At 41.5% G+C, this 27,746-nt stretch overlaps 1 protein-coding gene across 5 annotated transcripts; it reads right to left on the bottom strand.

Moving 5' to 3' along the window:
- Positions 1-1,208: 1,208 nt before the first annotated feature.
- TEAD2 (TEA domain transcription factor 2) lies at positions 1,209-27,714 on the bottom strand. Of its 5 annotated transcripts, none has more exons than XM_081969684.1 (13): positions 27,583-27,697; positions 20,445-20,553; positions 15,223-15,424; positions 14,312-14,376; positions 14,127-14,189; positions 13,356-13,484; positions 12,283-12,344; positions 12,117-12,181; positions 11,438-11,574; positions 10,423-10,593; positions 7,929-8,084; positions 4,895-5,050; positions 1,209-1,830 (listed from the first exon to the last, which is right to left on the bottom strand). In XM_081969684.1, exons 3-13 carry the CDS (start codon positions 15,368-15,370, stop codon positions 1,717-1,719), a joined length of 1,266 nt encoding a protein of 421 aa, XP_081825810.1. In that variant the 5' UTR covers positions 15,371-15,424; positions 20,445-20,553; positions 27,583-27,697; the 3' UTR covers positions 1,209-1,716. The 5 variants fall into 5 exon arrangements, with proteins under 5 accessions (XP_081825810.1, XP_081825811.1, XP_081825809.1 ...); XM_081969685.1 differs by lacking the exon at positions 27,583-27,697 and adding an exon at positions 24,445-24,563; XM_081969683.1 differs by lacking the exon at positions 20,445-20,553 and having other exon boundaries at positions 27,583-27,714.
- Positions 27,715-27,746: the final 32 nt, after the last annotated feature.

The following is a 27,746-nucleotide window of genomic DNA, read 5'->3' as shown; positions in this document are numbered from 1 at the left end:
ATATATTGACCATGGCTGTTAAGTGAATTGTCATTTAAGCGAATCTGTCTTCCCCTATTGATTTTGCTTGTTGGAAACCAGCTGGGAAGATAGCAAACGGCAATCACATGACTCCCAAATGCTAAAACCCTCATAATTATATGCTGGTTGCCGAACACCCAAATTTTGATCACATGATCATGGGATGCTGTGATATTGCAAGTGCAAGGAATGGTTGTAAGTCACTTTTGAGTGCTATTGGTAACTTCAAAAGGTCACCACGTGAGTAGTTTTAAGTCGACTACTCCACAAAGGAGATTAATTCAATACAGGACAAGAATTCAAATTTGATTTAAAACTTGTATTAACCAATATCATTACTGCCACTGTATATAACAGTCTTCAACTTCAGTCACATTAAACCCTCCTGTTTGTGGTGGACTCTTAAAAGGATCCAGGGAGACCTGTGAATTAGGAGCACCAGTTTATGAATTCCTGATATAAACCTTTCCCTAGCAGTGATGGCGAACCTATGGCACACTTGTCACAGGTGGCACGCGGAGCCATTTGTCAGAGCACACGAGGCGCTGCCCTGTCAGCTGGCCAGCTGAGTTCACCCTTTTAAAGCTATTTTTTGCCCTCCCCAGGCTCCAGAGCCTTTATAGGAGCCTGGGGAGGGCAAAAAGAGCCTCCCCCACCCCCACGGAGGCCCTCCAGAGACTTAATGAGCTTCCCTGAAGCCTCTAGAGCGCAAAAAAACGGCCCTACAGGTAAACCGGAAGTCACTTCCAGTTTGCTTGGAGGTTTGTTTTGACTGCTCCAGAGGCTTCAGGGAAGCGTCCTGAAGGTCCCTCAAGCCTTTGGAGTGCTCAAAACGACCCTCCGAGCAAACCGGAAGTAGCTTCAGGGAAGCGTCCTGAAGGTCTCTCAAGCCTCCGGAGGACTTCCGGGGGGGCAAGGGAGGTTGTTTTCGCCCTCCCCAGCCTCTTATAAAGCCTCTGGAGCCTGGGGAGGGCAAAAAAAGCATGCAAAAAATGGGGAGCGCCTGTAGTGCACGCATGCGCACTGGGAGGGTGTCGCACATTGCATTATGTGTGCGGCACGCCCGCACACTACCCCCCTGCGCTTCCCCCACTTACAGCACGCGAGCCAAAAAAAGGTTTGCCATCGCTGCCCTAGAGTCTGACATGATAATGAAGGAATAATTCACTCTTCAGCAGTTTGTGAGAACTAAGTTTTAATGTACACCAAAGCCTGACTGTCATACAAAACAGGAGTCCTAAGAAATATCGTTTCTTCTTACAATGGAGTGTTAAATCCCAAGAAGCAATGACATGAGACAATGTTCTCCCAGGAGATTTAGAAAGATACACATGGAGTTGAGATTTAACTATTGTCCTCAACATTCCCCGAGATGATTTGACCAAAAGAATATTCTTCCAGAAGTACACCTGTTCAAAGGACCATCCCACCTGTAACATGGTCTACTGAGCTATGCCACCTTTAAGGTGGTCTACTGAGCAATGGATTCAAGCCTTTTAAAGGTTTAAGTCTAAAGCTTGGTTTTGTGGTCATCAAAGAGAGAAAAGTTATCTGTTAGTAAACTTAAAAGTTGGCATGAATGGGGTCAGCAGTTTTTCAGCCATCAGTTCTGCCATCTAGTATGATGTGATGAGATAAGAGGACGATGGCCTAGTTGGCTGTGAGATTGATTTGTTGAGCATGTTGAACTATTTCTCAGTCCCGGCCCAGCCGGTAGATATGATGCTGTGCTCCCCGTTCGCTTGCAGACACTTCAAACACAAAGGCCACACACAGTAGCAATTCCTGAGTTTCTTGATCCCGCAAAATCTGTTTAAAAAGTGAGAACAACAATTTTTAATGGCAGAGTTCCCTACTTGGCTCATGAAACAAACAAACCCATAACACAGAGCAGATGCCTTTAACCTCCTAACCCCCTTTCCAGGGAAATTAACACAATATAAAAGGTACAGCTGGCCCTTGACTTGCAATCATTTGTTTAGTGACTGTTTGAAGTTACAATGGCACTGAAATGCACTGACAATGGCACTGACTTACAATGGCACTGATTTATGACCAGCTTTCACGCTTACGACCATTGCAGCATGCACATGGTCTGCTATAAAATTTGGGTGTTTGGCAACTGGCATGTATTTATGACAGTTGCATTGGGATCATGTGATCACCTTTTGCAACCTTAGATAGCTTCCGATAGGCAAAGTCAATGGGGTCAGATTTGCTTAGTGACTGCATGATTCTCTTAACTATGGTAAAACCGGTTGGAAAATGAAGCAAATATCGCTTACCAGCTGCCTTACTTAACAACAAAAATGTTAGGCTTAGTTGTGGTCGTAAGTTGAGGACCACCTGTAATGTCAAGGCCTCCAGAGTCTCCCAGTCAGCTCTTTTATGGTAGGGAGTAGCCATTGAAATTCTATACTTGATTATGGGCTGCTCTTGACGTTATATTCCCTTATGTAACATGTCTTTCCTCATTGGTTGATGCACTGTAGCGTTCCGCTATAGGCAGTCCTCAACTTACAACCACAACTGAGTCCAAAATTTATGTTGTTACATGAGGCATTTGTTAAGTGAGTATCGTACCATTTTGTGACCTTTCCAGCAATAGGAGCTAAAGTGAATCACTGCAGTCATTAAGTTAGTAACACGGTTGTTAAGTGAATCTGGCATTTACTTTTCTTGTCAGGAGGTCCCAAAAGGGAATCACATGATGCCAGGATACTGCAACCGTCATAAATATGAACCAGTGGCCAACTGGCTAAATTTTGATCACGACTCATGGGGATGCTGCAACGGTCGTAAGTGCGAAAAATGGTCATAACCACTTTTTTCAATGCTGTTGTAATTTTGAATGGTCACTAAACGAACAGTTGTAAGTTGAGGACTACCTGTATTTTAACGAGAACTATTAACCAATTGAATCTAAGTGTATTACGAATGTCTATGACAGGGGTGTCCAAACTTGGGAACTTTAAGACTTGGCTGGCTGGGGAATTCTGGGAGTTGAAGTCCACAAGTCTTAAAGTTCCCAAGTTTGGACACCCCCGGTCTATGACCATTCCAGAAGACAAACTTTTGGACCAATAGTTCCTGGGACCACTGACTGTCTCCTAGGAATCTTTCAAGTGATTCTTGGTGCAGTCGCCAACATCAAAATAAAATATTTAAAACGGACAATTTAACATCTCAACATTTCCAAATGTCATTGAATCTAGGCCATATGGAAGGTATATCTTGCATATTATTGATCTTGCGATTTCAATTTATAAAAGAATAATTAGCAATAGAAATTAGCAATCCTCGAGGCATCCCTGGGAGTATGATGAATCTTGGCTTATGGAACAGTTGCCTCAGAAACACTTTCAATGATGATGGAGAAAGTCATAGAAAGAAAGGCTGGAAACCGATATTTTCGATGATGCATGTGTGAATCACACAGCAGTCAGCACATCCTTTAAAAAGGCATTTACATTCTTAACCCAGGATGCCTCTGTCAATAAATGGAACTGATAATTAGCGGTTGTTATATAAGCATATGAAATATCTTTTTATCTGCTCAATTAAGTCGGGGACATATTTAAAGCAACAAAACATTTAATGACTATTCTCACTATTTAATTGATTAAATGTTCCAGACATAGACTTAATTGCACCTTACTCATTTCGGGATGCTGAGAAAGAAGGGATCAGATAATCTCCATAAAGACTAACAGGAGAAGAGTTTCTAGAACAGGTTTAACTTGCCTGGCATTCCCAGAAAAGCGACTAGCATAACTAACTTTTGTTTCTTGAAAAACAAAACCTATCTAGCTTAAATATGCTCTCAAACAGGCCATAGCAATTTTGCAAAAATTTTTACAGTCCCTCGGAGTCTCCTGTGGTTCCTCGCTGCTGCGATTCCTCAGCGATCGCAATGAGTCACCACTGCGGCACGTGGCCTGCAGCCTTCCCCCCCCCGCGACTGCTCAGTCGCTTGGAGGCTCTTTGCAAGCACAGCCTGTGTAAGCTAGCAATTAGAGAGGTGCGAGTGAGGAGAGGTGGTAAGTAGAAAAAAAAAGTTGAAATTAAGCGAGTCTTTGAAGTGAAGGGAGAGTCAGGAAAGTACTCCTTCTGGGCCGAAGACTGAGGTTAATCTGGGGGAGTCAGGAGGAGGGCAGAGGTGTGGCCTCAAGATTTACCTCAGTCTCCAGGAAAATGGGCCATGTTAACACCCAGATGTGACTCTTCCCAGGCCCCTCTTTGGAGACACTAAAGTAAAACTGAGGTTTGGGCAAAATTTTATGTCTAACCATTGCTTCCGTGGAAGTATACCATATTTTTTGGATTATGAGACGGACCTTTTTACCCCCAAAAAGAGGCTGAAAATCTGGGTGCACTGAATACAGCATTTTTGGCCTCCCGAAACCCCGCCCCCTTCACAAAAATGGCTGTGCTGAGGGTTTGGGAGGCCTGCAAAGTGCTCCTGGGGCCTGAGGAGGGCAGAAATGAGCAAATAACAGGCCGCTTGTTGCTCATTTTTGGCCCCCCAACCCCCAGGAGCACTCTACAAGCCTCCTAGAGGCTATGCATGCCCTTTTTTTTTGGCAAAAATGGGCCAGTTTTCGTGAAAAAAGGGCCATTTTTGCTTGGTTTTGCCCCCAGCACCCAGGAGCAATTTGCAGGCCTCTCAAACTCTCCGCATGCCCCATTTTTCACAAAAAATGAGGTGTGCAGAGGGTTTGGGAGGCCCGCAGAGTACAAAACTTAAAAAAAAAAATTACCTCTTCAAAATCTTGGTGCGTCTTATACTCCGGTGTGTTTTATACTCTGAAAAATATGGTAGTTTTGACTTAACATTCTTTCTCACCCTCCCCATAATTCCTTTCCCGAATACCTGCAGGATGGTGAAATTTTCAAGCACGCTATCCATCATTTGTTTTTCTGGTAGTGTTCGTAGTTTGCGAATAAAATTAATGAGGTACTCGCAGAGTGCTGAACGTTGCATACGGAAAACAAAACGGCCGTCTTCCCAGTTTGCAGGCTCAGCTGTCTGGGAAATCAAGGGGATGAAGTGGGGCAGATAATAGAAAGTAAGACAGGTCAGAGAGAAACCCCAAACCTACAACCATACATGCATTACTTTCAGGAATCATTTTTTAAAAAACTTTTTTTATTCCACCGTTATTACTTTTATAAGTAATTTAAACCAGCGATTATATATAATACTCTTTCGTCCTCCTATTTTCTCCACAACAACAATCCTGTGAAGTGGATTGGGCTGAGAGAGAGTGACTGGTGCAAAGTCACGCAGCTGACTTTTGTGCCTAAGGTGGGACTAGAACTCATAATCTCCTGATGATCAGTCCAAAATTATCCAGCTGGCTTTTGTGCCTAATGCCAGATTAGAACTCACAATCTCCTGGTTTCTAGGCCAACATCTTTACCACTACTTCCAAAATGGGGATACCTTACAAAAGTAACATGAGATTTTTTTTTTATTTTATTCTAAATAAAAAACAAATAAAGGCAAATTTCATTGACAACAGGGACACCTTAAAAAAAGTCCAACACTACCACCTTGCCCCAATTCTTTTGCCTTTCTCCTTTCAGGTCTTGATAGCATCCAGATCTTTCCATCACTGTCTTAAATCACTGCAGCTTCATTCCCCAAGCCTAATTTTATGAATCCCAAACCTTTTGCTTCTATAGGCAAACAAAGCTAAAGCTCTGATTTCCTGTTATTGGGCAACGACCAGACATGTGGATTTCAACTCCTAGATTCCCACAGCCAGACTAGAGCATTCCGGGAATTGAAGCCTATACATCCAAAAGTTGCCAAATTTGAGATACGCTGTAGATAAAATAGCACATCAAGGCAGTGGTGGGATTCAGCCAGTTCCCACCACTTCAGGAGAACTGGTTGTTAGTTTTCTGAGCAGTTTGGTGAACTGGTTGTTGGAAGAAGTCATTTGGGCAGAGAACCGGTTGTTAAATTATTTGAATCCCACCACTGCATCGGGGGAAAGATTTTAGCCCATCCAGTTATTGCTATGGTAGCTTTCTGCCCAAAAATAATCTGTAAAATAAAACCAATCCAAAACTTGTTCTGTATTATACCTGTGGAGTTCAATATAGCGGTATACATATATGGCCTAAAAATTAGTGGCTTTTGAGCTCAGTTTTTTTTTTTTAAACAGTGCCTTTGATCTGAAAGCCTTTCCTGCCTAAGCCCAAAATAAATCAATTCCTGGGGTTTTGTTTGCTTAAGATGCAAAAAGAGATGATTATGTGGAACTCACATTCAATATGAGGGCTTGGTTTAATTATGATACCCCCTGACGCGATGGATCCGATCTTAAAGTCAGCAACCAGAACAGAGTATGATCTTGCTGATTGGGGGATTATGGGAATTCGTCTCCAGTACAGGTAAAGAGCACAAGTGTTAGAAAGACTAATCTAGACCAAGACATTCACAGCGTGAAAAGTAGCCATAGTTTGGTTCTCTGTATTGAGAATCCTAAACTTTGTCTTGGAGAAGAATTGAGGAAACCCAAAGGAATTACAAGGAGCTCCTCAGAGGAATTCCTAGCGAACTTTCTCCTATTGATTATTTCCCTCACCCATTCTTTATCTTCTAAGATCAGGCAAGATGAACTTTGTGTAGTCCCTCCAGACCACAATTCTTTTGCCAACTCCATAAGTCAGATTCCAAAATAGCAATAGCAATAGCGTTAAACTTATATACCACTTTACAGTGCTTTAAAGCAGTTTACAGAGTAAGCATATTGCCCCGAACAATTTGGGTCCTCATTTTACCCACCTCAGAAGGATGGAAGGCTGAGTCAGTCTTGATCCTGGTGAGATTTGAACTGCCAAATTGCAAGTAGCCGGCAGACAGCCCCCAGTACTGCATTCTAACCATTGGCTCATATAAAGTGCTACAGATTTTGCCTCTAGCCAATGAACACACAGAGAAAAACCCCATATCTTTGTGTCTATTTATTTTTATCTTATTTATTTGTCAAATGAAAATTACAAATTTGAGCAAAATGAAAAAAATAAAAATAAAATGTGACAGGGATGATAGGCACATTAGTGCTCTTACACATATACCCTTAGGAATTAGTATTACAATAACAGAATTGAAAGGGACTTTGGAGATTTTCTAGTCCAAAGCACTGGTTAGGCAGGAAACCATCTAATCTCTTCTTAAAAACTTCCAGTGGCTGAGCATCCACAGCTTTTGAAAGCAAGTTGTTCCATTGATTAATTGTTCTAACTGTCAGGAAATTTCTCTTCAGCTCTAAGTTGCTTCTCTCCTGGATTAGTTTCCACCCATTGCTTCTTGTTCTACCCTCAGGTGCTTTGGAGAATAGTTTGATTCACTCTTCTTTGTGGCAACCCCTGAGATATTGGAACACTGCTATCATGTCTCCCCTGGTCCTTCTTTTCATTAGACATACCCAGTTCCAGCAACTGTTCTTTATATGTTTTAGCCCCCAGTCCCCTAATCATCTTTGTTGCTCTTCTCTGCACTCTTTCTAGAGTTTCAATATCTTTTTTACGATAAGCTTCCCAGAAGTTGATTACAATTAAAATGGTGAAATTTCGTAGCTGAGACAATGTAATCAGATAAGATGTTCCAGGCTTTGACCACTCTGCCTGTCTCCTTCACTTTTTCTCCTGGAGAATGTAATGTTGCCCCATCAAGCCAAGGCCAGATAATGCTATACACAGGCCGAATACAGTAAACAGACTTGGAATAAGGCAGCTTTTTAGCATAGTTGCATGCAACAACCTTGACATTCTATGGGTTTCTTAGCTATACATTTAAACACTCTGCTCCCCATATCCCACCCTGGCTTGTCTCAACATGGCCACCCTCATCTCTGCCCTCAATCTCAGTGCTCCACCCTCACCTCACCCACCTCCAGTTTTTCCACCACCTGTTTGCCAAACGAGCAGACTTTGGAGGTGCAATTGAGAGTCAGAGCCCGTGGGCCCTCGTATCGACTGCTCACCCCATAGAAAGCCCCTCCTGTGCCTCCAGGTTCTTCTCCAAGGAGGGAAAAGCTTAGGTCAGCCTAGAGCAAAAGATTGGAAAACAGAATCAGAACTATTTTTACAACTAATGCAAGGTTGGGACAAAGATTATTGTTAGTCTCTAAAGCAGTGGTCCCCAACCTTTGTGGCCCAGCTGGGGAGAGGAGAGGGGGACTGATCTGCACTAGCAGTACACTGGCACACGTATGTGCAGCTCAATTTACATGAGTGGTAGGCTGGCGTGCATGTATGCAGCTGAACTTGAGCAAATGCCAGGCTGGCATGCACGCATGAGCGTGCCCCTCAGCCTGTTGCTTGCACAAGTTGAGCTTCATGTTGTGCATGCACATGCTCCAGCCAGCCACTCGCATGGCCCAATTCCAAATACGCCACGGCCTGGTAGTGGGCTGAGGCCTAGGGATTGCAGACCCCTGCTCTAGGGTAGTGCAATGACATCCCCAGTTATTAAAACAACATATCTATCTATTTCAGAAGCTGGGACAAAACAGCAGGGAAAAAGACACTGCTCACCGTAACGGCCCTGCTTATCATTTTCTTAGAAAAATACAGGTAGTCCTCATCTTACAACCACAACTGGGACCAGAATTTCTGCTGTTAAGCAAAGAGGTTCAGTGAGACGTGCCCAACTTTGCAATGATTTTAGCCATCTTTGTTGAATCACTGCAGTTAAGTGACTCACACGGTGGTTAAGCAAATCCAGCTTTGCCCATTGACTTGCTTGTGATCCCAGTTCACTGCAGACATCATATAGACCAGCTGCCAAGTGTCTCATTTTTGAGATCACATGACCACAGGGATGCTGCAACAGTTGTAAGGGCAAAAACAGGTCATAAATAACCTTTTTTAAAGTGCTGTTGTAATTATGAACAGTCACTAAACAAATTGTTGTAAGTCAAAGGCTGCCTATATAGAATTCTGGATTAAGTGCAGCATATGTCCCAGAGTCTAAGAAAAGCATAAATAATAAGAAGCAGAAGCAATAATTATTTCTGATTTAGCACAAGTGATAAATATCTTACATTACATTCACCTGTTGTTGATTTTAAAAATAATGATGTTATTTGAACATGAGGATGTGACTTGGAGCACTGTATTGTGGAAGAGTGAATATGTGACTGGGAAAGTAATATAAAGATTTAATGCATCCAACAGTTCTAACATTTGTTCTTGATATAAAGTTGTCTAAGGTGACTTTTAATTATACCCAGGGTCAGAATACAAATATCTCAGCAACAGTTTTATTGACAAAGCCTCCCTGTTTCTAATTTACTAGCTGTGAGGAAGTAGGACTTGAGGATTGCCACTCTTAATAATTGAAAAGGGATTTGGACTGAGGTCAAATACCAACCAACAAGATGTTGTTTAGTTCATTAGCTTAGTTTTAAACTTAGTCTTGAGAATGACTTGATTGCTGCTGTTAACCAATAAGCACGTGTATGTTTCAGCAAGCCATTTTGAGAGGTGCGGGATGGCTGTCTTCAGATGTAGGTAGTCCTTGACTTACAACAGTCAATTTAGTCACCCTCAAAACTTGCAATGGCACTGAAAAAAAGTGACTTATGACTGTTTTCTACAGTTACGAATATTCCCATCCTCATGCGATCAAAATTCAGACGCTCGGCAACTGATTCATATTTATGACAGTTGCAGTGTCCTGAGGTCATGTGACTACCCTTTGCGACAAGCCAAGTCAATGAGGAAACCGGATTCGCTCAACAACCGTGTTACTAACTTAACTACTGCACCGATTCACTTAACAACCGTGGCAAGAAAGATGGTAAAAGGGGGCAAAAGTCACTTAACAGTGGTCATACTAAGCAACAGAAATGTTAGGGCCGAATGTGGTTATACAATACAATAAATACAATACAATAGTAGAATTGGAAGGGACCTTGGAGGTCTTCTAGTCCAACCCCCTGCCTAGGCAGGAAACCCTATACTGTTCCAGACAAATGGCTATCCAACATCTTCTTAAAGACTTCCAGTGTTGGGGCATTCACAACTTCTGGAGGCAAGCTGTTCCACTGATTATGTGTCAAAGACTACCTGTATAACCTAAGTACCAGCTCAGAACATCTAAAACATGGATAAGCAACTTGCAAACGTTTGAACTACAACTCCTACAAGTCCTTGCAACTTGCCATACTAATCAGAGCAGACAGGGTTCAAAGCCCAAAACATCTGGAATACAACAGATTGGTTGCCTGCCTCTGCTCCAAATCTATCTACTGACCCCTGCTCTCTGGATACTAATACCAACAAGACACACCGTTTCACGCGAGCTCTGATGGTAGGTCTCAGGGGAACATGCTTGTATTCCTGATGATTTGGGAATTCAATGAGCAAAAGAGTTCTTACCCAGAATTTAACTAAGAAGAAAGCATGAGGAGGGCCTTGATCGTACAGATCTCGCAGTCCACCTCCTTCCTCTGGAAATTTGTCATAGATTTGGCGTATGTCCACCATCTCCAGGGGTGGCTCACATGTGGGTGTTGGGTCAATGTGAACAAAACGATGCTGCTCCTGAAACTATGGAGAAGAGAAAGGGAAGCCAGAGCTGTCAGATGAACATAGCCTGCCTAAACCAGCATAGTTTTCATACATGCAGAAGGGAGTTGAGAGGCAGAAGTTAACTAAAAAGCAGCATCTGCACATTGTATTTGTATTTGTATGAATTCAACCTTTTTTGTTTGAAATTCATGCTTTCAGACCTTAGTGCAAGGTTTATCAATCTTGGCAGCTTGAAGATATGTGGACTTCAACTCCCAGAACTTAGCCAATGCAGAATTGCCTTAATGTGTTGGGTGAAACCAACTATTTATGATGTATTCAATAAATCATGGTTAAGCAAATGATCCTTAGCATAACACATAAATACATTTACCTACTATTACTAAGACCTAAACTAACATTTTCATCCCAAACTTCCTGCCAAAATCAGACGATTAGGTTTTACACTGTACGATTTTTCAGGTTTGACTTCCAGATGGTAATGGACCTGCTAGCATCTTAAAACTTAAATTCTATCTGTACTGCATTGGGTTCCTTTACCTTTGTTCCCAATTTATTCTAATTGATCGTGATAACCTATCTTTCCTCCAAGAACTCTATGCTATTTATCCTGTCTTTCCTGGATGAAGTAAAGAATATTTTTTTTCCCGTATGATTCTCTTAATAACTCTGGAGCATCAGGTAGGAAGACTGTTACTCTCCCAAATTGGTTACTGAGTTTCACATACCAAGCAAGACTAAGCATCATTTCTCTAGCTTTAATCTTATAGTCAGTTTTAAAATTCCTCAAACTTTTCAAACCAAGTTTAGCAGATGTTAACAGCACGGGGGCATTGAAGGGGCATATGTGCACCGGTTTTACCATAGCTAGTTCATTCTGCCACTCCATAAAAGCAGTAAACTCCACCAGTCGAAGTGTTTCTGTACCAATATGACTTCTTGGCCAAGAGGTAGTTGTGCTGGGGAGACAAGAGCCCATCCCTGGGGTTGTGGGATAACCTGAAAAGCCAAGAGAAAAAGACTTGTGGCTAATGGAACACATCCCCATGTTTAGTAGTATAGGCAGTCTTCACTTAATGATGGTCATTAATAATGGTAATTGGGACCAGCAAACAATACAGTTATAAAGAGTGGCATTATATGACCGCATTGACTTATGATGGCAGTTGTGGCAGTCCCAGTTGCTATTGTTAGGCCAATCCTGCAGGGTTACAGCTTCCCGTGTTTATGGGATTGCCATTTGCAATCTCCTGCTGGCTTCCCCATTGACTTTGCTTATTGGAAGCCAGCAGAGAAGGTCACAAATGGTGATCACATCATCACAGGAAGCTGCAGTATCATAACTGCAAGTTGGTTGCCAAGCATCTGAATTACAATCATGTGTCTATGTGGATGCTGTAACTGTCACAACGACGAGGACCTGTGTAAGTTCCCTTTGTTCAGTGCCATCGTAACTTGGAACAGTTGCTGAACGAATAGTTGTTCTACGAGGACTACCTGTAAGGTAACAAATGGGTGTTGGAAATAGGAGTAATCCTTACCTGGGGCAGCAGGTGATGCTGCAATTGGTGTGATGGAATATGGGGCCTGGAGGATGGGCTTGATACTGAAGAAAGGGAGGACACATAAAAGTAGCAATTCAGCAGAAAATGCTCCAGAGATAAGACATAAACATGCTGGTTGCAAAAAGATCAATCCAAAACTTACTCTGGAGTAATTTGGCCTTGGTTTATATCCCCAGCCCAGAAATGGAAAAGGTCTGTGGGTTGCTGAAACCAGAAAGAACATTTAAAATATTCCTACCATTTCTGTATTATATAATATAAAGCAAATTTCTTTTGCAAATATGGAAATGTTATTTAGTTGACTCAAATAGTACCCATGATTAAATGTAATGATAGTTAAATGTAATGAATTAGTTTTTAAAGGCATTTAAGTTTTATAGATTGCAAACACCAAGTTAGAAAAAGCATTCTCTTATATTAATAAAACAGAATACTTGCTATGATAAGAGGTGTAAATAATCAGAAAGCATGATTTGCTTAAAAATATTCTGATAAACCTGATGCCAATTTATCAATTACGGGTAGTCCTCAATTTATGACTATAATTGAGCCTGGAATTATGGTCATAAAGCATGCCAGTCATTATGTAATCATCATGTGACCAACCCAATTTAATAGCTTTTGTGGAGATTGTTAAATGAATAGTCATGATTATTAAGCAAAACCATTGTCTTTGCTGGGCATTTTGTGCTGGAAACCGGAAGCAAACACCAATTTCTGACACAAAATGTCATAAATCATGGTGATGTGACCACAGGATGCTGCAAACAGCTGTAAATATGGACTCCCCAAGCTCCCAAAATACAATCACATAACTGCAATGGGGGACTGCGCATCAGAACTTCGACTCTAGGTCATAAGTATCTATTTTGGGGTCTGTTGTAAGTCGAGGACTACATGCAGAGGCAAATAAATAAAGTCAAGGACTACCTATAGAGAGCCATATAACTAATCAACAGAGAGTTATTTCACCAGACAAATGTCCTACTTAAGCAGGTGACTTAACAATGTGGTCTTCCCTCAGACAATGCTTTCAGAAAAAGCATGGAGAAAATTCCTGGAAATTCCCCAAACTGCAATTTCCCAGATTCTTTAGGGGAAACTAAGCATTAAATGCAGAAAACTCCAATCTGAAATCTGCAGTATGAGAGTTCCCCCCAAAAAGAGCTCCAGAGAAATCCCAGCTCACAGCTTTTCCCCCCACATAATGCTTACAGTGGTGGTGCTGGATGGATAGTTGGGTTCAGACAGGCCTAGTTTCTCCTGGAGGACAGTGGCCGAAACAAGCTGAGCAGAAGACATGGCTGCCATACTCTGCAGTGCTTTGTCCTTTGCCACTTGATCCTGGGAGGCAGAGTGAGGCAGGAAAGAGAGACGCATTCTGTGTTTTAGGAGATCATTTCTCTTGCTTTATGAACCCATGTTGCCCTTTCCACATAGATTGCTCTACCAAGGAAATCTTGCATGTATTGAAATTGCTGTGGCCGTCCTCAGGAGAGTCATTCTGGGATATCCACAATTTTGCCTGCTTTTCTTCCTTCCTTCCTTCCTTCCCTCCCTCCCTCTGTGTTCCTAGCACTCCTCTATTCATCACCAGCCTCACACATACGTACCTGCCAACTTGCTGCTCGCATGGCCCAGTTCCCCTATCTCCACCCCCCCAGCTAGATCGCCAAGCCGCAAAGGTTGAGGACCACTGGTATTTGGTTATATATTTTTACTGGAATGCAGTCAAACTTATATACCTGAAACTATCTCTTTCCTTATCTGCTGTCACCCTTTCAACCTGCCCTGGAATGGATGGGTACAGAAGATTAGCAAAAGATGGCATTTTGCATAAATACTGACTTTAGATACTTTATCAGGTGCAGAACCAATAAAATATTAATACACTGTGTGCACCCAGTTCATTATGTGTCATTCTTTCAGCAGGACAGGCATATGAGCTTAGCATGAATTAGTCAAAAGTGATAGCAAATCTCTCACTTTGAGCTTGGTTTGAATTTCTCGTGTTTTTCTCCGGGCCAACACCTGGATGTGACTGGAGACCTGAGAAAGGATTCAGAGAGAGATAAAAACATAAAACGGTTTGAAGGAGAAAGTGGCAGATTTCATTCCAGCTCCCTCAATTCTTATGGCTTACAGCTCCCTGTCCAAACCTTCTTGTTTACCTGTTTTCTTGTCCGTATTTTCCCAGTCCTCAACTTGATATAACGGGCAATGAGCTCATTACGACCTGCAAGAAAAGAAAAGAAATGGGAAAAGAGAAAATGAGAAAAGCAGCTGGAAAATAAAAACAAATATTATCTGCCATTGTGAGGTCCATTATTGGTAAACCAAATGGCTACATTAGCAGATGGAAAACGTGGATCTCAGATGTATGAAATTATGGATCATTTGGATAAGTAGGTACCCAGATTTTATATTTTACAGATAGCTAGCTAGCTGGCTGGTTGGCTGATGGATGGATGGATGAGGGGTGACTGGATGGATGGATGGATGGATAGCTGGATAGATAGCTAGACAGATAGATCTGCCCATATCATGTACCATAAATCTGAGTATACACAGAACAATAAAGTCATAAAAAACACAACAAAAACTCCCAGCACCCCAAACACATTTTTATACACCCAGATTCAAATGTTATTGGGCTCTTAACTTCATTCATCACTCTGGCTGGAGAATTCTGGGAGTTGAAGTCCACATGTCTTAAGGTTGCCAAGGTTGAGAAACGTTGTTCTAACTCTAAAACGATGGTTCTGCTTTGTTTTTATGAGAGCCTGGAGAAGATTTACTGCACACAATTTTGCTTCATTCAGGACTACGCCATCCGAACATGATCAACTGACTTTGCATTTACCTTTATGTCTTTGGAGGGATTAGAACCTTGTTCATTGTTTTTTAAATTTTTAAACCTAATCCTATGTATTTTTAAAAAAATGTATTCTGTAGTATCCACAATCATTACCATAAGGAATCATAGGGTTGGAAGGGATCTTAGAGGTCTTCTAGTTCACCCCTACTCAGTGCAGGAATGGAAATTTGGGATAGGGAAGCAGAGGCTCACATGTCTACCTACCATACATCTTCCCTTCATCTGAAAGAATGATTTTGCGCCTCCCGCAGGGTGGGTAAATTGCCAGTGCCTCCTGGAAACTCTGCTCGATGTCTGGGCTCCACACTCCTTCTGCATCATTATCCAGAACCTTTTCCCCAGCATCCCCCATCTCTCTGGAGGGGCTGGTCACCTTTGCCCAGCTCTATAACGCCAGGAGAGATACCTAGAAGGAGAGAAGCCGAAGAAATGCTGAATCTGAGTTAAGGCTTCGCAAAGCCAATTCAACATCAGCAAAAGAGAAAGCGGTCCATTCAAGGAACTCTTTCCAATCTAATCTTTTCTAGATACAGGCAGTCCTAGACTTACAACCATTCACTTACTGACCATTTAAAATTATAACAGCATGGAAAAAAAAATGACCTAAGTTCATTTTCACATCCCCATGGTCATGTGATCAAAATTCGGATATATGACAATTGGCATATATGGTAATTGCAACATCCTGGGGTCATGTGATCACCTTTTGTAACCTTCTGATAAGAAAATCAATGGGGAAGCAAGATTCACTTAGCAACTGTGTTACTAACTTAACAATGGCAGTGACTCACCAAATAACTGTGGCAAGATGGGGCAAAATTCACTTAACAACTGCCTTGCTTAGTAACAGAAAATTTGGGCTCAATTCTGCTTCTAGGTCGAGGATTCCAATGGATTACCATTGGATTACAGATCCTATCACGTTGAGCCAGCAGAGTCAAAACAGAAGCATTGAAGTAGAAAAAAACCCCTAAAAACCAGCTCTCCACACATCCTCAATTTGGGTCTCCTAGTTTTATTGCTTTGATCATTGGTTGAGGAGAGAAGAACTGGACTCCACCATCATTTCAGGGCCCAAAGCCAAGAACATCAGAGATACATGATTTTGTGTGGCAGCTCTGAAAAGACAGAATGTTTGCAAAGCTGATATAAGTCAAGAGTGAGAGCACCGGCTTATAGATGGGCTAAGAACCAGACCTTCATCAGAGTTGGCATCATTTATTCTAGACCAGTCAGGCTTGAAAAACAGGGTTCAGTTCTCCTGTTTTAGAAAGACAACAAAGTATTTGGTTGCTGACAACCCATCACTATGCACACTTTGTTTTCACCATTTTTGTTTAAACAGGAAGATGGTATCTGTTGGTATAAAAAAAAAATTCCTTCCTTCCTTCCTTCCACTGTATTTACAATCTACCCTAATCCCAAAATACTCAGGGCAGCCCTCAAAATCATCCAAGAGAAAACCAAAACCATCATCATAAGTAAACTTGAACAACAAAAATAACTACAAAAAGCAAAGTTTAGACTCCAGATAAAAATTAAGTTTGACCTACACTCAGCTGGGACTGAAGATTGAAACAAAACCATTTTAACCTTTCTTTTAAAAAAAAATTGTGGTAAAATGGGGGTCGCATTTAATTTGTGTGCGTGTGTGTGGGGGAAATATACCATAAGCAGGCGTTGGCTGACATATCCTGATGCGGTGGAGTTGCTTTAAAGCAGTGATGGTGAACCTATGGCACGCGTGCCACAAGTGGCACGCGGAGCCATTTGTCAGGGCATGCGAGGCGCTGTCCTGTCAGCTGGCCAGCTGAGTTCACCTTTTTAAAAGCTATTTTTCACCTTCCCCAGGCTCCAGAGGCTTTATAGGAGCCTGGGGAAGGCGAAAAGAGCCTCCCCCGCCCCCCCGCCCCCCCACAGGCTTCAGGGACCGTCCGGAGGCTTCCCTGAAGCCTTCGGAACGCTTAAAACCACCTTCCGAGCAAACCGGAAGTGACTTCATATATTGATCGTGTCTCAGAGGGTTTTGGTCACTTCCAGTTTGCTTGGAGGGTGGTTTTAAGCGTTCTGAAGGCTTCAGGGAAGCCTCCGGACGGTCCCTGAAGCCTCCGGAGGGCCTCTGGGGGGGCGGGGGAGGATCTTTTCACCCTTCCCAGGCTCCTATAAAGCCTCTGGAGCCTGGGGAGGGTGAAAAAAACATGTAAAAATGGGGGGGGGGGTTCGCACGTTGCATTATGGGTGCGGCACGCCCGCACACGACCCGCCTGCACTCCCCCCACTTGTGGCACGAGAGCCAAAAAAGGTTCGCCATCGCTGCTTTAAAGAATGCCCAAGTCTTTGCATTGAGCACAGAAGCCTAACAGCAAAGGAAGAAGTGACTTTAATATATATGTTATACTGCCAATAATCTTGCTGCTAGAATTTATACTAGCTGCAGTTTTAGATTATCTCCAAAGTCAGCTGCAGATAAAAGCCCATTGTGAAGACCATCTCAGTAGTGACTGAGACACGATCAATATATGAATGAACAATAGTGGCAGATATTGAAATCTCCTGGGGTGGTAATCACTTACCTTCCCTACCAGTTTGCAAAGTGAGCATGCACGCTTCGCTCGCACACACCACGTCCATGCATGCCCTCCGCCTTCCGCGCATGCACTTTGCCTAAAAAATGGTCTAAATGGGATGCTGTAGAGCCAGGGCAGATGGGCGAGGGCACCTATGATTTCCACTATGGTTCAGACAAACTGGTCTGAACCAGTAGAATACCACTCTGGAAATCATTAAATAACCAGTTCTAAAATCAGCAACAAAAAAGGATCTTTAGACATATCCTTATATCCATAGAGTTGAAACTAGAGATAGCTATAAATTCAGAGACAGTTAAAGGTTTTTTTACCAAGCAAATGTAAATTCTCATGTGTAAGCCAATATAATTATTTGGATTCTGCCCTACATATTGTACCCTGCTGTGTCTCCGAGACAGTCAAACTGCCATGTAAAAAATAACCCAAACTGAATAATTTCATAACAACCACGTAAGAGAACTTAGCTTGCAAGGCTAGCTTTTTTCAGTCTAGCTCAGAAGAAGCACATAACTACATTCACTTCTATTGTTAGATATTTGTATAATTCTCAGGAGACTATAATAGCTTCTGACATCCAGTTATTCTAACAGAGAGATATTAGACTGCTGATATCTGTAGTCTTGGTTGCTGAATGTTTGTTGGAAAATGTTTGTTGGAAAACCAGGGGTGGACTTCAGTGTCAATGGTGGAACAGTTCAGTGCTGGTATTCTTATTCTTAGCTGCTGATTCAGTTCTACAGAGGAATTATTGAGATTGTCATCTGCACCTCTATAACTGTCTGGTTTGGCTCTGCAACCCAACAAGACAGACACGGACTTCAACGGATAATTAGAACTGCAGAAAAAACAATTGCTACCAACCTACCTTCCATTGAGGACCTGTACGCTGCAGGAGTCAAAAAGAGGGCTGTGAAAATATCTACAGACCCCTCACATCCTGGACATAAATTGTTTCAACCTACTACCCTCAAAACGATGCTATAAGGCACTGCACATCAGAACAACTAGACCCAAGGACAGTTTTTCCCCAAATGCCATCACTCTGCTAAACAACTAATTCCCACAACAAACTATTTACTAAGACTGTATTACTATTATTCTTCTCATTCTTCCTATTACCTATGTCCTCCCAGTTATAACTATAATCTTGTTGCTTGTATCACTACGATTTATATTGTTTTTATTTGTTTCCTAGTATGATTTGATTGCTTATTAATAACCTATGACTATCACTAAGTGTTGTATCATGATTCTGGATGAATGTATTTTTTTTTCTTTTATGTACATTGAGAGAATATGCACCAAAGACAAATTCCTTGTGTGTCCAAAGAATTGTGTTTTTTGTAGGAAATAAGGTCTCTTGAGTGTTTCCCAACCTTGGATACTTGAAAAGTTGTGAATGCCCCAACACTGGAAGTCTTTAAGAAGATGTTGGATAGCCATCTGTCTGAAACGGTGTAGGGTTTCCTGCCTAGGCAGGGGGTTGGACTAGAAGGCCTCCAAGGTCCCTTCCAACTCTACTATTGTATTGTATTGTATTGTAAAATGTGTGGACTTCAATTCCAGAATTCCTTTGCCAGAATTGGTTGAAGCTCATACATATTCATGGGGCTTAGATTGCGAAATATTGCTATAATGGATGATTAGGTGATTTAATTGGATTGGAGACCCAAATAAATTTGTCCATTTGGTTTCTCTATCAATTTTCCATTTTTAGCTTTGTTTAATATAATCAATGTTGGCAAATATATATATATTTCATATTGTTATACATAAACATTTTGGGGGTGGAAGCTTTTCCACTCTATACATCTTTTATTACTGGCACACTTGACTGGAAATAAAAGTAAAATCAAGCTTCAACTAAACTTTGGCCTACAAATCAGATAAATCCATCTTCAAATGCTGACTAAATAAATGTATACCTTATTCATTTAAAAAATTTACTTAGTCACCCATCTTCTCTCAAATTCTGGATGGCTCCCTATCAACAAATAAAACAACATCACTAAAAACCAGCATTATACATAGCAATAGCACTTGGACTTCTATGCAGCTTTGCAGTGTTTTACAGTCCTCTCTAAGCGATTTACAGAGTCAGCATATTGCCACCAGCAATTTGGGCACTCATTTTACCCACCTCGGAAGGATGAAAATATGAACATTAAAAACCTGGCACCACAGTAAGACTTCCAACATCCTGGTTAAATCCTCTCATCTGCCTCAATCTATGAAAGCACTTGGAAGAAAAGCCAAGTTTTAAAGGCCATTCAGAAGGCTGGAGATGGAGTGGGTTTGAAGCCTCCTGAATCTCAAGGGGAAGAGGGTTCCATAGGGCAGGGGCTGCCATGGAAATCACATTTTCCTTCACCCCATAAGAAGGTAATGTTGAAGGGAAAAGATTAGGAGTGTTCCCATCTCTCTTACCTTGTAGGAAGAGTAGACATCCTTAGGGAGAGGTTGTCCTGTAGATAACCAGGCGCTGTGTCATATAGCCAGCTACAACCATTCATTTAGTGACCCAAGTTACAATGGCACTGAAAAAAATGACCTGCAACCATTTTTCACACTTACGACTGTTGCAGCATCCCCATGGACATGTGATCAAAATGTGGATGCTTTGCAATATCTACAACAGCTGCAGTGTCCTGGTATGATCACTTTTTGCAACCTTCTATTAAGCCAGTCAATGGGGAAGCCAGATTCACTTAATTGTGTTACTAACAACTGCTGCAGTTTATTTACTTAACTGTGGCAAGAAAAATTGTAAAATGGGTTAAAATTCATCGTCTCGCTTATCAGGATAAATTTTGGGCTCAGTTGTAAGTTGAGGATTACCTGTGTAAGGGTAATATCCAGCACCTTGAATTGCACCTGGAAGGAACCTGGGAGCGAACACAGTTTGTGCAGCAGGGCTATTATACAGCAGGGGTCCCCAGCCTCCAATCTGTAGATTTGAGACAAGCATGCAAAGCTTCATTTGTGCATACACGGGGTCTAGGTTGCATGTGTGAAACTGTCTCCCCCCTCCTCCTGCCACCAGACTGTGGAGCCAGAAAGATTGGGGACCGCTGTTGTATGGGCAAATCCAGGGGCATTCAGCACTGTGTGCAACTCCACATTCTGGACTAGTTGTAACTTCTGGGTGGTCTTCAAAAGTAGCTCCATATAAACTGCATTGTAGTACAGGTAATCCTTGAGTTACAACTGTTTGCTGAGTGGCCATTTAAAGTTATGACAGATCTCTCCAGGGATACTTGATTCTTAAATTCTAATAGCTGCCCCAACAACTTGACAACTGGCCCACATTTATGGCTGTTTGCAATGTTCTGTGGTCACACGACCACCTTTAATGGCATTTTTGCCAAAACCTGGTATTTACTTCTGGGTTTCAGCAAAATTGGCCCATAACAAACAATTGGTTTGCTTAACAACTGCAGCATGACTGCCACAAAAAAGTCACAAACTTGGACCAGTCACATGAGTGACTTGCTTTATGACCATCAAAATTTATTATTTTATTGGGCAGGCTCCATTACAGTTGTAAGACGAGAACTACCTGTAATTCAAATGGGAAGTGACTAAGTCATGAATGACCCTCTCCTTCACTTCTCCGACATCCTAAGTGAGGGGGCATATAGTAAAAAAAAAGTCAGGATAGTAGCCACCACAGCACAAAGCCCCCCTGTTCTTTACAAGCATTGTCGCACATAAAACAGGCAGAAATCTTATCACACTGCAATGGCTGCCATCTTGATTTTTTTGAATTTACTCTGTGGATCTGTAGATACCCCTGGAGAAAAGCTTTCCTTACATACACTCAGTGGACAGCCAAAACTATGAATTATACTGCAGAAAGTATTCGAGGAGTGTAATAATAATAATAATAATAATAATAATAATAATAATAATAATAATAATAACAACAACAACAACAACAACAACAACAACAACAATTCTGTAGGGAAGGGGTATCAGAAGGAAGCAGGATTATGCTTACCAGTTAAATATGTAAGTGTTAAAGAAGCAAGCTTCCAAAATGTTTTTTTAAGTGGATTAGAACAAAAGAGTAGAAGAGAATAACAGAGTTGGAAGGGCCTTAGACAACTTCTAGACAAGTGGTTCCCACACTTTTTCAGTCCACCGCCCCCTTGGTGCTACAAATTGATCCTCAATGCCCCCCACCCAGTGGTGGAATTCATTTTTTTTTACTACCGGTTCTGTGGGCGTGGCTTGGTGGGCATGGCTGGGGGATCATGTGACTGGGCGGTTTGCACGACGGAAAGAAGATAGTAACAGTAAAATTCAAAACTGTAACAATTAATTGCACATTTATTCAAAATCCAATTTAAAAACCTTTTTAGTTAATGTTAATTCAACAAAATTGTTGAACATTATCCAGTGATACCAGGTTTTCAAAGTCTGATAGTCATTTATCAAGAATCTTAGTAACTAGTAACTTAGTAAACTCAATAAAATTTAGTAACAACTTCACTGTTCTTAGTAGATGATAATTCCTGTGTAGATATTGAAAGAAGTAATCTCAGTAAGGTATTATCACAAAGCACAAAACTGCAACAGATATCATTAAGATATCACAAACTTACACAAAAAGATGTTCTTGTAAGAAACCCAAAATGGATAATAAACACTTTTGTCTTTTATCTAAAGTTTTTCATCTTTAGATCAATGACCTTAATTATTCTTTCTCTCCCTCACAAACATACACATATGCAAGTGGTGGGTTTCAAAATTTTTTAGAACCTATTCTGTAGGTGTGGCCTATTTTGTGGGCATGGCTTGGCAGTCATGTAACCGGGTGGGAGTGGCTAACTTGTAAAATGTGGTGAAACTCATTTAACAATGCTCTTGCTTAGCAACCAAAATTTTGGGCTCAATTGTGATCATGTTATCTTTCTTTTTCTTCCTTCCTTCTTTCTTTCTTATATCGCTCTTTCCCTCTTTCTTTCTTTCCTTTCTTTTTTTCTTCCATCCATTCTTTCTTTCTTGTGTGTGTCTCTTTCTTTCTTTTCTTCCTTTCTCTTCCTTCCTTCCTTTGTTCCTTCTTTCTTTCTTGTCTGTCTCCCCCACTTACTTTCTCTTTCTTTCTTTCTTTCTTTCTTTCTTCTTTCTTTCTTCTTTCTTCTCTCTCTTTCTCTCTTTGTCTCCCTCTTTTTTCTCTCTCTCCCCCCTCTTCCTTCTTTTTATTCTCTCTTACTCTTTCTCTCTCTCTCACCCCCACTCACTCTCACATACACACATACCTTCCAGTTGGTGAAAATTTCTGTTTTGCCAGCTGGGAAGCTGGCAAAGAAGCCTCGTTTTCCCTGCCACCTGCAGCTCTTGGAGGAAGGATGATGGGAAGCGAGCCCCGGGCCTCATCTCTGCCTCCTTCCTCGAGAGCTGGCTTCAGGGACAGCCAGCCTCTCCCATCACTGCACCCTTCACTTGCCTTTCACCCGGAGGCTCTGCTAGCGGGGTGCCTGCCATTTCAGCTCCTGAGAGAAGCTCAGGAGAGACATGCAAACGGCCGCAACTTGAGGCTCCTGAGGAGGCTGCTGGACACCAGGGTTGGCAGTGGCTCCCGCTGCTGCTCTTCTGCTGCTCCCGGTAATGCAGGGTTCTTGGAGAGCACTAAGTTGCAGGTGAACTGATTCCAGCAGCTGCATTTTCCCTTGAAATTTGCTGTCCCAGCAACCCGAAGGGGACATTCTCCCATTGGCATCTCAGGCACTCCCACCCTTAGCCGCGAGGGAGTGAGGATGGCTGGGCGCAGTTTGGCACCTCCCGGCTCCCCTCAGATCATCGAGGGGCCTCGCGCCCCTGCTCGTTCATATGGCCTGCATGCTTCCAGCAGAAATGGGAAGCGCGGGGATCTTAATGTAGTAGGGTGGGGGAGGCTGGAGTGGGAGGTTAAATAAACAAATTTGGCTTTGTTTCCTTGAGCAGCAAGAGAGAAAGGTGCCTGAGACACCGCTGGGAGAATGTCCCCTTCGGGTTTTCCCCTTAAAGCCCCCCTGCCTCTTAGCGCCCCCCCCTAAGTTATCCCACCCCTCCAAGGGGCAGTACCGCCCACTTTGGGAACCACTGTTCTAGACCAAGAGTCTCCAAACTCAGAAACTTTAAGTCTTGTGGACTTCAACTCCCAGAATTCTCCAGCCAGCCATGATGGCCAAGGAATTATGGGAGTTGAAGTCTACAAATCTTAAAGTTGCCACGTTTGGAGATCTCTGTTCTAGACCAATCCTCTGCTGAAGCAGGAAACTCTGTACCATGTCAGACAAATGGTTGTCCAACTTTCTTCTTAAAAACCTCCAATAACGGAGCACTCACATAAAGCCTTCCAATTTATAGATACTATAAATGACCCATTGTGCCAAAAGTTTTGCTTATCTAGAAATTAAGCACTGATTTGTGTTTATGAACCATGGCTGTGGCTTAACATAACATAAACCCAACTGATTGTGGTTTATTTAATAAACAATGGTCAAACTTAACTCAGATTACCACAAGGAAGGAAGCTGTAACTAGCTTTCAGTGCCTCTTTGATAATCCCTGAGGCTGGCACTCAGAAAGTATCATGTTGAGAAATGACATAGATCTGAAATACAATTTTCTAAAGGGCAGATCAAATTCCCCCTCCCCCCTCCCCTTCCTGAGTGGAAGTCCAACATATACTAATTAAGCTTCCTCCAGAGAAACTATATCCCTCAAAGAGAGAGAGAAAGAAAGAAAGAAAGAAAGAAAGAAAAAGAAAGAAAGAAAAAAAGAAAAAAAAGAAAAAAAGAAAGAAAGAAAGGAAAGAAAGAAAGAAAGAAAGAAAGAAAGAGCAACCCACCTTCTCTTTGTCCCCCTCCCAAACTTTGCTGTTTCTTGTCAAGTTGAAACCCAGTTCTCTGCTTGGTTACTCCAGTTCAGATGACCTCTGGAGCACAGCATCACAAGACAAAGAAGCCCTCCAGCCTGGATTACATCTTGCATTAAAGACAGGAAGGGGGTTAGCTCTTTCATCTCCAATCAGATTTTCCCTCTTCTTTTTTACACACAGCATTCGGGCCTCTGTTTCCTTTGCTTCATCAGCCAAAAGACTCCCAACAGCTAGAGACAAATAACTTTTTTTTACAGTATTATGAATATTTTACAAAGTACTAAATCACTTCCCTGGTGTAAGATTAATCACAGCCCCCAGCTTTCTGAAAGCTGGGCCAAGGACATGGGTTTGTGGAAGTTAAAACAACTGGTTTGTTTGGACTGCTCTGAAGTTTTTTGCCTGCTTTTGAGAATCAATTTCCAAGTAGGGTTAGGGAGGAAAGCTGTTATTTCGAGGAACATCCCTTCAACAAAACTGCACTTCATATCCTGGGAGTGTTTCCCACGCAATTGGATTTCCTGTTTCAACCCTTGCAACTTCAAAACCACTAATATATAAGTTAATTTTCAGAAAGAGGCCTAGTTCTGAAGCAGTGAGCCATAAAAAGATTTAGATCAAAGGTAACTGTGTGTCCCTCACAGAAAAAAAAAGTGAGTCCAAAAAAAGAGTGCCTGGCAAACAATTTACCAAAGAAAAAGGAATTAAAAAAACCTGAAAGATGCAGCGATTTGCTTCTTTATGGTTAAATATTTTCAAAGCAACAATATCAAAACAAACAGGGGAAGAAAATGGATGCTGAATTGGGCTTGGTAAGTGCTATTGGAATGCATACCTAAAGTAGTAATTGCCAAAGAAGATGACTGTACAGTTCAGCTGTGACAGTACAAAGCTAAAGAGTTTTACTATAGAAATGAGTCAACCATTCTAAGATGATGCCAATTGCCAACCAAATTCTATATTCTTGCTACAGCAAGTCCACACATAAAGATAAAACAAAGAACAGGAAAATGTATGAGTGAAGGAGTGAGATCACTCCAGGTAATTGTAATGCAGAAGTGCGCCACTATCAGCGTTTCGATTTACTTTATGAAGGTTTTTTTTTAAAAAAAAATTAAGAAATGGTTTGCAGTTGCACAGGAAGTTAAGAAGAGCAGGCTGCTTGTGCCCTCCACACAGCAGTAATGGGCCCCAGCCTTATCCAGTAATTTGAGTAACATAAGCACCCATGTGAAAGGTCATGTTTGTTTTTGGAACAAGTCACATCAAGGTCTTGGGCAAATGGAAGCTGCTGTAGCCAAATCCCTCTCTGTTTTAGAGAGAGAGGGAGAGGGGAGAGGGAGGGAGGGAGGGAGGGAGAGAGAGAGAGATAATTAGGCCTTCTCTCTTTTGAAAGCAATCATTACAAATGCAGAAAGCACCACACACTCACATTAGTAATCACCATATCAAACATCCCATATGAAACATGACAATCTAATCACAATTCTATGTTCATCTCTGCAAGAGAGAGAGAAAACTTTGGAGAGTACCATAATGACATTGCTGGTGCTACCCGTATTCTGAAATAAATCGACTTGGGAAACATTTTTTTCTCTTTTAAATCCCTGCTATCAACCCAAGATGCATCATTAAAAAAAACACAGTCCTCCTAGAGGCTGTCCTAAAATCTCTTCCTAACTCTGATGTAGGCATCTGTCAGAACAGCATGGGGGAAATTGAACCGACAAAGATAGAAAACTGGAAGATCGGGATCTGTCAGTACACCTCCAAGATGATTTATTGTATATTGTCAATGTTCTCTGACCCCCATGAGGTTCAATACAACAGCAATAGAAAGGCTATTGACCTATACCTGTACATTTACTGGAGCCTCAGTATTCCTGGCTATAAAATGAGGTTTTATCTATGCTGGCAGGCAATTTTGTTCCTCAAAATTGCAAGTAAAAACGAGCAAGCAGAAAATAGGTACACGACTAGATCTCCTGAACCATGTACAAAAATCACTAGGAATGGAACTTAAAAGTTTACTTATTGATAAATCCCTGCGTTCTATTAAAAAGCAAAGCTCATTCCCTCCCCCGCTTTCCCCCCGTTATTTTCTTCTGGCATAGAATACAATCCCTGGAAATTACACACAACAGAATGTCAAACTTGGGACTTCCTACTGCCACAGAATGCAAGAAATTACTTTTGCTTTAGCCTGCATGGATTCAGATTACAGGTTCTTCGCTGTTCACTGAATTAAATTATTTTTTAAAATGCTCAGTCTAATGATTTATAATTGGAAAAGTTTTCAATTTGTTAATATCGTTCTGAATTCTGACATGCCCACTGTTTTAAAGTTATCTTCCGTCATCCCGTTCAGGTTTATCATTATATGTACTCACAAATAAGAAATATTATTCTTGCAGCTCTTATTATTACAGCCCAGTTTCCCAAGACTAATAAAATGTAATCAACAGTGTAGAACTTAAACACCCTCAATTGAAACTATCAAAGCAGATCTTGTTTGCCCAACCATCCCACCACCACCACCACCACCACCACTGTTGCACACTCAGGCTTGGCTTAAAAACAAAACATTATCAGTTCCCTCCCCTTTCTCCAAACAAAGAAAAACGTCCAGGTACACAATCCATGTATACAAATGATTGATCCTTTTCTCCAGCTTTTCTCTATAATACTTTTTCCTCATGTAAACAGAGCTCCCCATTTTCTCTTTAAGAACACAGAACTAAAGTAAGCCATACGGTATTTGAACAATCTTTTGCAAACGGGCACTCATATTTAGGTTAACAAAATTAGGTGACAAATGCTGGTTTTTAGAAATATCAATTGAGAAATAAAATCAACAGTTCTACATATATACCTCCTTAAAATCCCAGACCATCCTCCCCCATTTAAATTCAAGGGTTAACATATTTCCCCCCACCTCACAAACACAGAAAGTTAATTGCAGTATTACTTTCCTGCTCTGCAGCAGAATCCATATTTTTAATCAATATCTCTTGTAATAGGACTTGTTCCCAACAAGAATCTGATTAATCACTGATTATTATTATTTTTTTAAAAGGATGCATTGGAAGGGAAAAGAGTCTTACTTACTTTCAGAAGACACTCAAGAGCTTGGTTTTGTGTGTGCTAGTGGAGGAGAACAGGGGAAAAGGAAAGGAAAAACTTTATCTGAACTTTGCTTTATTTAAAAAAAAGTTGTGAAGGGCAAGGGAGAAAAAAAAGTGAGAGATAATAATGAAGCGCTCCACTGGCAG

The sequence above is a fragment of the Natrix helvetica genome (genome assembly GCF_964273705.1).
Source record: "Natrix helvetica genome assembly, chromosome: Z".
NCBI lineage: Eukaryota > Metazoa > Chordata > Lepidosauria > Squamata > Natricidae > Natrix > Natrix helvetica.
The sequence above is the reverse complement of the archived record's forward strand: the minus strand, read 5'-3'. Positions and strand labels throughout refer to the sequence as shown.

Excerpts from the sequence above, each read along its gene's own strand:
- TEAD2 (XM_081969683.1), bottom strand. The coding sequence starts at position 15,370 with ATGGGGGATGCTGGGGAAAAGGTTCTGGATAATGATGCAGAAGGAGTG. Across the intron at positions 11,575-12,116 it reads AGCATCACCTGCTGCCCCAG|GTTATCCCACAACCCCAGGG; the intron begins GTAAGGATTACT and ends TTGGCTTTTCAG. Across the intron at positions 10,594-11,437 it reads GGCAGAATGAACTAGCTATG|TTTCAGGAGCAGCATCGTTT; the intron begins GTAAAACCGGTG and ends TCTTCTCCATAG.